General features: G+C 35.7%; 1 protein-coding gene across 1 annotated transcript in view; it reads right to left on the reverse strand.

Annotated features, from left to right (window-relative positions):
* Positions 1 to 15,230, reverse strand: part of LOC145664465 (uncharacterized) — a 630,204-nt gene that overhangs the window by 159,763 nt on the left and 455,211 nt on the right. The window contains exon 4 of the mRNA XM_081731165.1: positions 14,494 to 14,579. Within this exon, the coding sequence (XP_081587291.1) occupies positions 14,494 to 14,579 (86 nt within the window). The remainder of the gene's footprint in view (positions 1 to 14,493; positions 14,580 to 15,230) is intronic.

The following is a 15,230-nucleotide window of genomic DNA, read 5'->3' on the forward strand; positions in this document are numbered from 1 at the left end:
GGTTATGCTAAAAGAGACGGTGATTATGAGAAATGAATGAAACGGTGGAATGAAGAAAGTGGGAGGAAACGGGAGAACCCCGAGAAAACCCACGCACTAGGCAGGATTTGAACCCACGCCAAAAACATTTTCTTTACTAGCATGTTGCGCTAGCCCACGCAGATACCAGAGCTGACACCATTTGCCGTTTACTTTGTGCTATATATAGATCATGTCTTGTAATATCGTATCTGTATCGACCAATCAGACCAGAGGATATCTGAAACGTTTGGGATCCGCAAATATGCGTGCAGAGAAAGATTAGGGAAACGAGTAACATATAAAAAGTAGAGGGAATCATCTAATCTGTATGTTTACTCTGCTCTGCACATACCACTTCCTTAGATTTTCCACTTCGAGCACTGCTTTTATAATTAAATTTACAAAACTAATTCTCGCCTGTGAGCTTTCAGTCATCAGTCATATGCTGTATTTGCCAATTTTTTCTTGCATATTTTACAAAATGCATAATATTTTTCATTTTCCTTCAAGACGAAACTAAGTATTCGAAAGTTACTATTCGCTGGTCTAGGCATTTTATTTTGTACGCAATTTCGCAAGGTAACGACAAAATAAAGCTCCTTTATTGTCCACGATGCCATATTAAATTACGTGTTGTTGACATATTCTACATAGTCTACGTTGTTTACATTGTCTACGCATAGTTGACACGTAAACGTAAACTATCATTTTTTACGCGTAGACGCACATCTCTGCTTTTAAATGCTGAAAAGATTGCAGAATACAGGAATCTTCTAATGGAAAACATTAGATTTTGTGTTTACTTATGTAACAGTCTTATTGCTGGTTACTTATCGAATAGTGTGGAATTGCAGTTTATATCAAATCGATTTGATGCTTGTACAAGTAGATTGGCAGAACGTGTATATGTGTTGTGGTGTATTGTATTATTTAACAAGAATTTTCTTTAATAATAGAGTGTGCACAAGTATATTGAATTGATATGCAGTAGAACAACCATATATTTTATCTGTATAGATGTACTAAAGTTTGTACAAGAGGAGTTGTTTGGTATAAGTTTGCGTTAACGTATTTGAATGTACGGAACGATACATGTTGGATTTGGAAAAGGGGTGTTATATCTGTACATTGTTTGGCAATTTCTTTTATTTGGAAAGAAGCAGAAAAATGATGGTTCGAAATTATTTTAACTTAATTTTTGTTGCATGAAACATACTATTTGAAACATATGAGGACCAACTCATATTATTATCTAGTTAGTTATTACTTTATCGTTTACTTGAATTATAAGGAAAGAATATACATATTGATTGTTCAAGAAACTTTAGATGTTTGACTGATTTTATTACAGAGGAATTGAAATGGTTTCTTGAAAACCGTTAGTAAATACATTTAATATAATTTTTCATGTATTTAAAACACTGAAATATATACCAACCACTTTTATTCGTAAAAATATTTACTATTTTATTTTGTACAAATTAGAAGGCAAAATTTAATTGTGTTAACGCATAACATTACAGATTAGGACTTAAGTTACTTCAGAATGAAGTGATTGATAACAAAAATCCTTACAGAATGAGACTGGCATGATACATAGAAATCTGAAATATTTTAATAAGTTCTACGGAAAAGGGGAGCGTATTTATTGGTGTAACTAGTTTACAAATATTGACGGTGTACGCGATAATAAGCTAAAATGTTCATGAATAGTATTAGTATAATTGAAATATAATCTTAAGTTTAGAGTTGCTCCTCCAGTCTGAAGGTGCCCTTGGACTTTGCAACATACAAAAAAAAAAAAAAAAAAAAAAAAAAAAGTGCTTAACGTATTAAAAATTGTTACATCTCACTTAACTTCAGTACTCCGTGTGCTTCACAAAAATTTAAAAGGTTTTCTTCATTATTTTTGCGCATCCGTTACACCTGTTCGCCATATTTTACAACTACCATGCTGCTGAAACCTTCCGCGATGCTTCCGCATCCGGCAAATAGTGCTAACTTCCAATATCTTTTCTCGTATTAAACATAACTCTCCTGCCGAACTTACATTCCTAAACATCAAATAAAAACTTCAAATTATCATTTCTTACCTCATTTTTCCTGTAAATTTTCCTGATTTTTATAAAAAGCGGAGGGGTAACTCTAAACTTAACCCGAAATATATTACATTTATAGTTTTGGACGTGTTCACTTACAAATATACCGTTCTAATTTTAAGATATTAGCGACTGAATCATTTCTGCATTTATTGGTTCTATGTGCATTTTTCAACCTGTATTTTGATTATGGAATGAAATGATCGCTGTATTTTACTTTACCCCTTTAACCTTATAAAAAGTTTCGCCCAAGGGTACCAGACGGGGTTCAAATCAAAATTGTCAAATGGAAAGAGGGGTCAAGTGGTATATTGTTTGAAAGCTCTTGTAAAAACAAAAGAAGCTACAACAAGTCCCGATTCTCTACGATCACCCTATGCAACATGGCGGCGGGTCAAAATGTCATCAAAATGTGCATTGAAAACAATATGGCCACCCCTATAAATCTGAAACGGGCAGCCAGACGTAAAAACTGAAAAACAAGTGTTTCATTATTTCAACAGTAAGACATATCACCGTAACCAGTTCTAGATATCCAGGCAGAGTCCACCTCCAAATTAGGAGTTGTTTGATTGTGATGGAGGGCAGACCCTGAACATTTTGAATAGCTATATTCCCTTGGTAACATACGTTTTCCGGGTACAATACTGTAAGAGACTGTTCAGTCCTCATTCGTGACACTACTGAAAAGCGTTGTCTTGTCTCGTCTCGTAGTCAACACTGGTAACATACACAGTATGGAAATGGAAGCATTATGCTGGACAGGTAAGCATATTATATTGAAACGTCTAACTTTGTTCTAAGAATTAATTTACCATCGCATAACGTACAAAGGATATATCATATTTACCTTGGAGACGGCTGCTGTCCGTTATGTATCAGATGTGCACTTCACACATCACTTTTTACCGAAATTGTCGTCCAGACGGCGATAATAATTCTAGCCCGCAGTTTCAAGCTCTGCCCCTCCTATGCTTTGAAATGAGGTCATTATACGTTTCCTTATATCTTCTGGTGTAGTTGGCCTATTCGTGTAAACAAGCTCCTTGAGTCGACCCCAGAAATAATAGTCCATGCACCTAAGGTCTGGAGAGCGAGGAGGGAAAGGAGTATTTGACCCTCTTCCTAACCAACGGTGCGGAAATAAAGTATTTAATGCACCTCTGCATATACGAGCAGCATGTGCTGGACAACCATCCAATTGCATCCACATATTACGCCCCACATTAAGTGGGATGTTTTCCAGCAGTTGCGGTTGATGTTCTGTCAAGAATTGATGGAACAGAGCCGACATCCATCCATAAATTTCCATCAATAAACCAGGGCCCAATTACATGTGTTCCAATGATACCACCCCACACATTGATGCTCCAACGTCTTTTTCGGTCGATCTGAAGTGTCCAGTGCGGATTCTCCGCAGCCCAATAATGCGCATTGTGTAGGTTGACATGACCATCACTTATAAATATTGCTTCGTCTGTCCACAGCACGTACATTCTGAAAAACGTTGGGTTTGTCCTCAATTTCTGACGGGCCCAATTACTAAACTGGAGGCGCTTATTACGGTCTGCATCTGTTAGCACCTGGCACAAAGAAATATGATATGGGTGGCGTTTATGCTTCCACAGTATATGCAGTGCACTTGTTTGACTAATTCCGCGATCCCGGGCAGTACCTCTTGACGATGCATTAGGACGTACCTCGACAGGAGCCAAAACGTCAATAACGACATCGTAGTCATCTACAATTGGAGCATGTTTGTGACACCCATATTGAGGAGGTATGCGCCCTGTTTGTTTCAGACGATTTGCTAACCGTCGAAGTACATTATGGGAAATTGATTGTCGCTGTGGGAACCTTGCGTTATAAATTCGGACTGCAGCTCTATAGTTTTGCCTACATTCCCCTAACACCATTAACATGTCAAATGCCTCTCCGTTCGTATATGGCATTGTTCCAATACAATGCTATCTTTAGCCGACACTACACTAACACACGATATTAGGGTAGTACGTGCCACCTTCTACAATGAAATGGAAGCCTTCTGACACACACACACATACACACACACACACACCTCAATTCGTAGCGTGTATTACTTTTTCACAGCACTAGTACTTCACTACAATTCGTACTAAGGACCCTTCAGCAAAGTCTGCTCAACCTACTGTAGAGCAAACTGTGTTCCAGCGTACCTCACGTTCGTGCCTTTCAATTCAAGGTTGTCTGCGACTGTTTCTCTCGAAAGGCGTATGTTTTGTACAACAAACATAAACCAGCAAACAGCACAATCCAGTTCCAGTAATCGTTATCAAAGATGTGTATGTTTATTCATTTCCGTATTTCATTTGAAGTTATACGTTTCACGACATTAATGTCTCATGAATTTCACGTTTACACGACGCATAGGAAAGAAAAGGACAGGGATGAAACCTTGCGTCAATCCCATTATTAGCCTGTTGTTACTGAGGAACACTGAGCTTAAGATAAGTATACAGACGAACCAGGCTGTGACATCATTCAAACCTAGATCCGGAAATGGGGGAAAATGCATTCTCGAACGGAAATGACACAATAACGCGGAGAGAATCGCAACGTGACACTCGGGGATTGACAAGATTTATACGTCATTGGATAGCACACTGCAAGTCCAGAATACAGATCTATTTATACCGCCGGTTTGGATTCTGGGCTGAATGCGGGCAAATGGTGCAAAACAACATGTCCCAGGGGAATGTTCCGTATAATTGCTGTACCCTGGAGAGTTATGGTGTGCATCATGGAAAGAAATCATCGCGTAGTGCACACAGCCGAAATATTTCGTCCGTTGCACTAGCCAGTCGGGAGGATAAAGTGTTCAATTTCCTTGATCCTATAGTGTCGGGGTCTGGGAGGAGAGAGGCCATTCTAAGAAGCAACATCACAACTACCGACAAAGTGCTTTCAAACACACATCCTGTGCGGACACCAAGGTCAAGATCTGGGAAGAGCCCCAGACCTCTTTCAAAACAGATGCAGGAAACATTGGTAGAGCATGCTTGCCTCGTTTCACATCTCGAAGAATTCTGTGCAAGCAAAGTGAAAACAGTTGTTTTCTCCCGACCGACTAGTGTCACTGACTCAATATTTCGGCTGTGTGAACCACTCGCTGATGTGTTTTTATGATGAACACCACAACTCTCCAGGGCTACCGGGCACTGTTTAGCAATTTTACCGATAATTCCACTGGAATATGTGTTTTTTTACATTCATTTCAATGCAACTTTTGATGACATTTTGACTCGCCGCAATGTTGCATAGGGTGATAGTAGCGAATCAGGACTTATTGTACCTTCTTTCTTTTTACAAGATCTTTCTTTTTTATGTACAGGTAACTTATCATGTCGTTAGTTCAAAATAAGCAGCATTATTTTAATTTTATTGATTTTTGGTTTTGAGTGGCAGCCATATTTGTTTTCGAAGATGTGCCATTTTGTGGTATTGTAAGGGGTTACAGAATCTGAAATATCTCAGCCACTAATTACCCTATCGACGTGAAACCAAAACCAAAATATTCAGTAAGTTCTATACTTTAAGGGTGTATATTAGTTATTGTCATTCATAAATTATGAATGGGTAAAATTAAAATTTAAAAAGTAGGTGATTGACGTTTAAAATCCCAAATTTGGCACCTATTTTTCTTTTAAGGGGTCAGGAAGTTGAGCTTTACTGAATAGAGAGGTTTGATATGGTTCTTATCACTCACCAAGTTTCAACCTTTAGACATGTAACCTTTTGTTTCTAGAAATTATCAAAAATCCAGAAAATTGGAAAAAGAGGATATTTCACAGGTATATATCTCTGGTGAGGGACCTGATAAAAATATACAACTCCTCACCATAACAGGTCTACATGATATTATTCTATACCTAAAATTAAGAGTTTCAGATTAGAATATAAGTACCTTTATTATGAACACAAAGTTATACCTATGAATAAGCATAGGCAGAAGTACGGATAAACGAGAGTTTACTGTATATCCATCATAAATCGGTTGCCAATGGATGAATAATGCATAAGGTGGTTAAGTACAACATAGAAGAACAATACTGGCTCTTACATACCACTTAAACAGTTTGTTCCAAAAAAGGTTTGGATATTTGATCACACAACTGCGGAGTGATACCACGACACCGACCCGTTGTTGGCGTAAGCTCATTGGGAGTAAGCTTTCGTAAAATGTTCTTGAAATGCACCCATGTCTTGTTGTCTCTTGAAATTTTAAATGAAATTCGTGCTCCTGGGGGTTCGTAAAAATGCACTTTCACGTCATCACGTTCCATACTCACATCTTCAACAATTCCAATATACCACTTTTTTCATAAATACATGCAACTGTGTCTCCTGGTTGGAGGCAGTGCAAGGACGCTTTTCTCACAGTTACGTCCTGAAAGTCAGTAGAAACTGAAGTGCAAAAGCATCTAACTTTGGCGTCACTGAGAGGTACAAATTTATGGTATGAACGTGTTTTAGGAACAGGCAAACAAGTATCAAATCTCCATCGCATTTCAGCTTCTCGGTTGACTACTTCCTCACTCCTGACATAAATGTACTTTATACCAGAAATGTTTTTACACAATAAACATACATGTGGAGATAAAATTTGATCATTACGTATCATCTGTAAACTCCTTTTGGTTACTATTCGCTTTGTTGTTCCTCCTATCCCATCACAAGCATTTTTTTCCATGACAGAAAGCAAAGAAGTGCCACTCCGCTTCAAGACCAAAATCATCTTTGTGACTGCACAAATTGATGTAATTTTTCCTGTTCTTATAGTAACTTGCAGCCCCATCCGTGAAATATGATATGTGTCACGGACGGAACATGTAACTTAACATCTGCAATCAGATGTCGTTGGAAGGTGTGGACTGCTGTGGTGGTATGTTTTAAATAATCACTGATAATACAAAGACTTCTAGTTTTTAAATCACCTCCATCACTTGGTTTATAATAGTAAACAAATGGGTGAAGCGTTGCCTGTTTGTTCACCCAATGAAACCTTTGAATCTCGTCTTGAATAACGAATGAGACGTTCTCTGAAAAATCAGATAAAACAATGCATTCAAAGTGCGAAAGACATCTTTTTTTCTTTTTTTGTCTGCAAGAAAACTAGATTGTACTTTGGACATATAGTGGTGTGATTTGAGATTTCTGAGTTTTGCTGCAAGGCCTATGATGGATATATGATGGATATACAGTAAACTCTCGTTTATCCGTACTTCTGCCTATGCTTATTCATAGGTATAACTTTGTGTTCATAATAAAGGTACTTATATTCTAATCTGAAACTCCTAATTTTAGATATAGAATAATATCATGTAGACCTGTTATGGGGAGGAATTGTATATTTTTATCAGGTCCCCCACCAGAGATATATACCTGTGAAATATCCACTTTTTCCAATTTTCTGAATTTTTGATAATTTCTAGAAACAAAAGGGGACACGTCTAAGGGTTGAAACTTGGTGAGTGATAAGAACCATATCAAACCTCTCTATTCAGTAAAGCTCAACTTCCTGACCCCTTCCCTTCTTAAAAAAATTGGTGCCAAATTTGGGATTTTAAACGTCAATCACCTACTTTTTCAAATTTTAATTTTACCCATTTATAATTTATGAATGACAATAACTAATATACACCCTTAAAGTGTAGAACTTACTGAACATTTTGGTTTTGGTTTCACGTCGATAGGGTAATTAGTGGCTGAGATATTTCAGATTCTGTAACCCCTTACAACACCACATAATGGCACATCTTCGAAAACAAATATGGCTGCCACTCGAAACCAAAAGCCAATAAAATTAAAACAATGCTTATTTTGAACTAACGACATGTTAAGGCAACAGCACACAAAAAATCAGAATTTTTAAAAATTGTCGAGCAACATGCATTGGAACACTTAATATGAATTTACCCAATAGCACAGAAAAGGAATTTGCTGCATTAGTAGGTGTGTCAAAATTTAAACATTAGCGAATTTGAAAGAAATTTAAAGTAAGATCAGACCATTATGCATTAAAATTTATCGTTTTATGCAGATTAACGAATCAACGCATCACCCGTTGATGTTTGGCATTATCAAATTTAGATTTCGAATTTGAGCATGTCCGTTCACAGGATAACATGGCTGATTTCCACTCTCAATATCCTCCAAATGGAGATTTTGATTTCGACATCGATGCAAAATCTGTTTTGAAAGAATCTGTAATTAGCATCCTTGAAGAAATGCCATGTGAGTTGAGAAATCTAATATTAATGTTGCCAGAGTTACAAACATCTGACTCATTTTATAGCAGCTTAAAAATGCAAATAGAGAGAAATGATGGATCTAAACATGTTCGAGGGAAATATCATTCATATGAAGTTTTAAGCAGAAGACTATAAAGAAGAGATAATTTAGGAGCACGCATTTGTATACCAGAAGTGATGATAAATCCTCTATTAAAATATCATCACGATGAAAATGGCCATTTGCCAGCCAGTAAATTAGTCCCACAACTCAGTGAGAATTATGTATGGCCTAAGATGAGACAAACAATACGCAAGTATTGTGGTTCATGTCCAATCTGTCAAAAGGCAAATCCACCAACTTGCTATTAGACACGAGAAATGCACCCAGTACTTACAGATCAACCTGGAAAGTATATTTGCATAGATTTCTGCGGGCCTCTAGTGAAAGGTATTGTAGGTTACGAATACATTCTAGCATTTTTAGATATATTCTCTAAATTAGTGGGTCTGTACCCATGTAAGCATGCTAACACTCATGTGGTGATTCAGAAGTTGACAGACTTTATGAGATTATGCCCTAATCTAGAAATCATTTTGACTGACAGGGGTTCACAGTTCAATTCTAAGCCGTGGAAGGCACATATGCAGTATTTAGGAGTAAAACATTTAATTAGTAGTGCCTATTACCCACAGGGAGAAATGGCAGAAACTGCTGTGAAAACAGCCGTGCGAATGCTGAAGAAATATACACATAGCATTCATCGCACTTGGCCAAAACTTTTAGGCAAAGTGGAAAAGTGTTTAAATTCGGCGAAACAACTCAGCACTGGATTTTCACCATTCGAAATTCATCTGGGAGTGTCACAGTATAGTGATATTGCAAAATTATTTGAGATCCCAGAGCCAGAAAAGACAAAAGGAATAAACTACTACATTGATTTAGCCCAGCAGAATTTAAAGAAAAAAGCTGCTTCAAGAAAAGCTTATTTCGACAAGCATCACGAACTTACTGACTACAATGTTGGAGATCAAGTTTTAGTACGTCTATTTCCTAAATAACATGCTCTAGCAGGAGTATCAAAGAAACTCATGTTATTATATGGAGGACCATATAAAGTAATAGACGAGTCAGATAAGAATGTCTACACTTTGACAGACATGACCACAGGCAAAGAAGTTATAAAACGCAATACTTTTCACCTGAAAAAGTATAAAGTAAGAGAAGAAGAAATATAAACCAAGAAGCAGGACCGAATTATAAATAATGAAGACATGACAGAGTTCTTGTATATGTAACAGATTGCATAGTAGTTAGATCATTATGTTTGAAACTTAGACACTTAGTTACTATGTATTGAATTATTGTAATTTTTTTATATATAAGATAAAATAAAACATTTGATAGATAAAATACCCATATATTATTAAAATTGTATTCGATATTTTACGTTCATATTAATTCACTTATTTTATGCAATCTCTTAGTCATATCCAATTAAGACATGTATGAGTAATATATTAACTCTCTCCCAGGATATTAATATAATACTCAAAGAGGGGATTTTGTGAAAGGCATTTTTGCACTGCGTATGCAAATTATTTTATATTTAAATCATATCGCTTTTCTAATTTTGCATATCAAGATGTTAATTTCCAATAAACATAATGATATTTAAATATTTAATTCTTTTGGTAAATATATGTGTCTATAAAGGATCATGCAGTAATAAAAGTAACTCTGTTTTTGGAAAGTACCGCGAAGTATATATTTATTCCATTTCCGACACGCCTCTCGTATTTGTTTTAAAAAATTCTTTTAGCCGCTTAACGAAAACTACTTCTCTGGTATTGGTGAGTTTGATCCGTCAGCCTGCTTGCGAGCGGATGACTAGAAACTGCCACACAACTCAGTTTTTTAAGAATACAACTGCACATCTCATAAAAATAATTGTGTATATACAACTATCCGCATTTATACTTTGTGTAGTCCATGGGACGTAAAATTTAAATATTTCATTTCTTTTTCTTATATTTTGTGTATTTTGGAAAACATTTTCTTATATTAGTTAAAATTGTGAACTTTCCCAATTTAAACCGCTTGCTTGTTATAAGAAGCAAGAGAATCCTCAGCAAAGCGATCCCCTTGACTTTGTAAATGGAGATGGACAAAAAAGAGAGTTAAAAGGCCATCAACCTTGAAGGGGTCTGGACATTCCAAAGAAAAGAACGAGGGTGAGAAAGAAGCGACAGCGGGGAGCAAAGGGGAGTGATGGTCATTTTTCCGCATTTGGGACAAGACAGTTCGTTTTCGCCTCTCTCTGAAGAAGTGTTTTGTGTGTTGACTTCAACAGTGTCTTTACTAATATAGGTTGATCAATTCAAAAGTATACGAAAAGAGATTGTTTTTCACTTTTGTTAGTTTGCTGATAAAATAATGTGAGACAAAAAGAATAATGCTGCGAACTATATTGATGTCAGTATCCAAGAGCAAGGTTTGACTCCGTTTTTAATTTTTTAAGAGCATTTTTTTGTTTCTTCATTCTCCTCAGTGCCAAATAGACACACGATGTAAGAACTTTGGAAATGCTTCGGTTCACTATTGGATTCACTATTGTAGCATTAGAGTAAAACAGACAAGAAAGACTTGTTAGAAGCCTGAATGCTACTATTGAGGACTTCATATAAAGACTTCTGTGAAAACATCGTTATCTGCAACCACAAGGAACAGTGACTTGGTGCAATTTATCACAAAATGAAGAAGTGAAGTAACATTCTTATAAGTACTCAAAATCCCAAATGAAATCTAGGTGAAATCTACTGCGCTGAACTATATATATATATATATATATATATATATATATATATATATATATATATATATATATATATATATATATATATATATATATATATATATACTTTTTTAAATCTCGCTTAAGAAAAAACTCAAAACAAAAAAAAAAACCTTTTCTTTTTTTGTGAATATCTCAAATATAACCGCCAAGTTATATATATATAGGGTAGTGTGCAAGTGGTGGTGTTTTAAAATAAATATCTCATCTTTCTAATATATATACAGTTGTTGTCTTTTAGCCGTTTGTTTCATCAGTATTGGTGAGTACAAGATTTACTTATCTGTTCTTTTTCAGGTTGATGGAGTCTGGGTTCGTCGATGCCAGATATTTCAAAATCTTATGGTAATCACACAGAAGCATATATTCTTTGATACATAAAGGTGGCAGACATAAGTCATAAGTCCACGTGTCAAAGAAAGTCTGAAAGGGGTACCAGACTTTAAGCATGGAGCTCACGCTTCCAGGAATGTAAAAAGTAAACAGTTCTTTTTTGCTCTAGCGGCTAATTTTTGAAATTTTGTTTTTTTAAATATTATTTGAAAGTAAAGTAACTATTATTTTTTAAATATATACATTCCTGAAGGTAAAGGTGTTAGGAAAGAATTTCAATGTGTTTGCATATAAATTATTTCCCCTCTTCCTGTGCCACACACCTTGATGAGGTCGTACACCCAGCGTGTTAGAAAACAATTCCGCGGACCATTGTGCCCACCACAATGTAAGAGAAAAAACTGCCGGGAGAAGAGCATTACAGTGTAGGATACAAAATGAAAGAAAACAATCACTGAAACTATTGAATACTAATCTACAGGAAAACCCAGCAGTCCATAAGTTTCTCTCCCTGTCTCTCCTAGATATTTGCCTCAATGGACCCTGGCGCCTGACACATGCTTAGATAAGGGCCTGTGCATATTGGAGCCCTTTTGAGAAACAATTTAGCATATTATTGCAGCGCGATATTTCAACTAAAGTAGCAGTAAACGTGGATCCGAATTACCGGGGGCATGAGGGGAATTTTCCCTTTTAATCACATTTTGTTCCCCCCAAAGATGTCAGCTGAAGTATCCCCACCAGGGATGCTCACTTTCCCCTCCCCCAAACTATGCTTTGTATAAGGCAAAATTTCACTGATTTTTGTCGTTTCTTGTAAGTTTAAACTTCTAGCTGTATTTTGATATAAGCGATCTAAATTATTCAGTTTTGTTCATTTCTAATTTCCCCACTATTTTCATCGTTGTTTAGTTGAACTAGATTATTATGACTACGGTTATTACTTGCAACTGTATCCGCATACCCTTCAGTTCGTCGTCGTTCGTGAAGTTGAATATACGAATTGCGCATAACAATGTCAAAACATATGGATTTATAAATGCTCTTTGCGGTAGCCCAAGAGGAAGTATACAAATAACTTCTACAACCATACTTGGCGAAGGTCGGATAAGTCAAATTCGTCCTCTACATTTGTATCGATTATCATCCCGTTTTTATTTTTGTCGTATTTCATTTTCCGGTAGCTATATTCTTTTCTAGCGCATGGTCCTCATTCCCTAGTAGTTTGCGTGTACGCAACTCAAAAGTTGCGTTTAATTTGTGATAATTAGCATAGTAGTCACTGCCTTTTACAGTTTACGGAAATGAACTTTCGAAACTGTACTCAGAATCTGAGATATATTCTTTCGTCGCTATATGTTAACGTACACACTGGGGATGAGCCCTTAGTGAGCGGACATGTTAGTGAAGGTGAGTAAGCGCATAATTGAAGATTTGCTTCAGCATTTGATAATGCGACTGGTTCTCCATTCATTGTCTGTGTCTGTATAAGCATTTCAACTGGAGCGGACTTTCTAAAGTTAACCTTTCATTTTCCCATCTTTCTTTTCGCTGCACAGTTTGCTGTCCACGCCAATAATGTTGTCTGGAAAATATCAATGTAATGTTTATACTTTATTTCAATAACGTAGCACATAGTGAATCAACTCATCTGTAAACCTAACACTAAAGTAATTTTAAGTGTTGACTTCCTGATATCCGTCACGAAATCAATATTTGAAAAAAAAACATCAAGATCGCTGCTTTAGCGGGAGTAGAAGCGCAAGCTCGAAATTTGAATTGAGATTTTTTAAATATTTGGCCATCGATTTGACCTTGATGCAAGAAATCGGGCCCAGCAACAATCCATTTCTCGTATGATAGGCTAATACCTAGATTTTTTAAAAAAGTAAGTCCGTTTTAACTGTACTGATAATAATTTTAGTGGTATTCATAATGCTGAAGTAGGTTTTCTTTTGCAAACTGTGTAATAACGCGAAGTGGAAGATTTCAATATGAGTGGAAAAATTAACATGTTTCTGATCATGGCTGGCCGAATTATTAAGTAAATAAACCTTAGAGACCTATGCGCACAGGAGTGACTACAACATTTGAAGACGTTCAGAAAGGTTACGTGTGGTGTGTGCATGTCAAACAATATATACATACATAGTTATTGTCTATATTTATTGAGTTAGTAAATCTCTTATTTATTACAGATGTCATATTTATATGTGTGTGGGGGGATAAGGCATTATTGTCTCATTTTGAAATATTGCATTTCAAACTTTACATTCTGTTGGCCTAATTTTATCCCCCCAATATAGATTATCTAATTCGCATACTGAGTAAACGTTTTATTTTCCAATGTATGTGTTTTATTAGTGTCAAAAATGATAGTTATATTGTAAATAACAATTATATGCGGGTACATGTTTTGTAATAATTTTTAGAAAATATAAACTAGAGTGAATTTAGTAATTGATATTCTGTTTCTAAATTGAAATAATAATATGGAGAATACTACACTGAGTAAGTTAGGTTTAAAATTATTACGTATATGCGTAGTTCTGTGCAAAATTCCAACATTTCCACATAAAAAAAATTAATGCATTAAACATTTATATGTAATCGTACAGTAATTGTCGTCCTTCTTGAACACGTCGGTGGGAAATTGGACGCTTCAAGTAAATTGGTGTCAAATTGACCACACCTAGTGTTTTGATGAAAAATACTGGTTTGGCTGAAATAGTTGATGAAACCAGCGTCAGAAAATTTAATTCTTATATTGTTTTACTGGTTTGGATGGACCCACGAGAATTTTAACCTGAGAACCTTTTCTACACTTTGAACCTAGGCTTAACTCTTTATTTTTATTCATTTCATTATTAATCTGATCTTGCATTTCTGTGATAGAAAATAGTATCAATCACTTACCATGAGAGCTCCATACACCAGAAGGATACTGGAGATAAGATAGATGGTGAGGATTGCGATAAGGGTATACATTAAAATAAGGATACCTAAAAAGAAAAACAATTATTCCATTAAAAGAAATTGTCTTAAAATACTCTATATGAACTGATAGATAAAATGTTTAATGTGTAGTTTTAGACCTTCGTTTAATACTTAAGTGAAATCCAGTTGGTTTCAGGATTTATTTCTCTTACACCCACCAATAACAAGTGGTTTAATGTGATTAAAGAAAGAGTGAAAATACAGACGTTTTAATAGGATTGCTTTAAATTAAATTGTATTTAGAAAAGACTATCGGTAGAAAAGAAAATTCTTTGTATTGGTGAGATCCTTTAGATATTGCATCCATTTTATCCAGTGTTGGTAAGAGCAAAGTAAATAATTTCGCACAACGAAATAGTGTGTAACACTAAATTAACAATCGCCTTAGCCCAACAATTAAACCAACAATCTAGTCGTACGCTAGTATAGTGGATAAATCACACTCCTTTGGTGCTCATGATCCTGGATTCGATTCTTGGTGGGAACTGACTGAAAACAGAACATATTACGAAGGTTTAGATTCAGAGCAGAAACAAGCGGTGCAGTGCACCAGGGGCCCTGCATCTGTTTTTCGAATTTCCTATTACTTATTACTGAATACTTAAAATATTCTGCTATTTATTTTGTATTTGTGACAAGGGGCAAACCTATAGCAG

Source organism: Thermobia domestica, chromosome 11, assembly GCF_964235325.1.
Source record: "Thermobia domestica chromosome 11, izTheDome1.hap1.1, whole genome shotgun sequence".
Classification (NCBI taxonomy): domain Eukaryota; kingdom Metazoa; phylum Arthropoda; class Insecta; order Zygentoma; family Lepismatidae; genus Thermobia; species Thermobia domestica.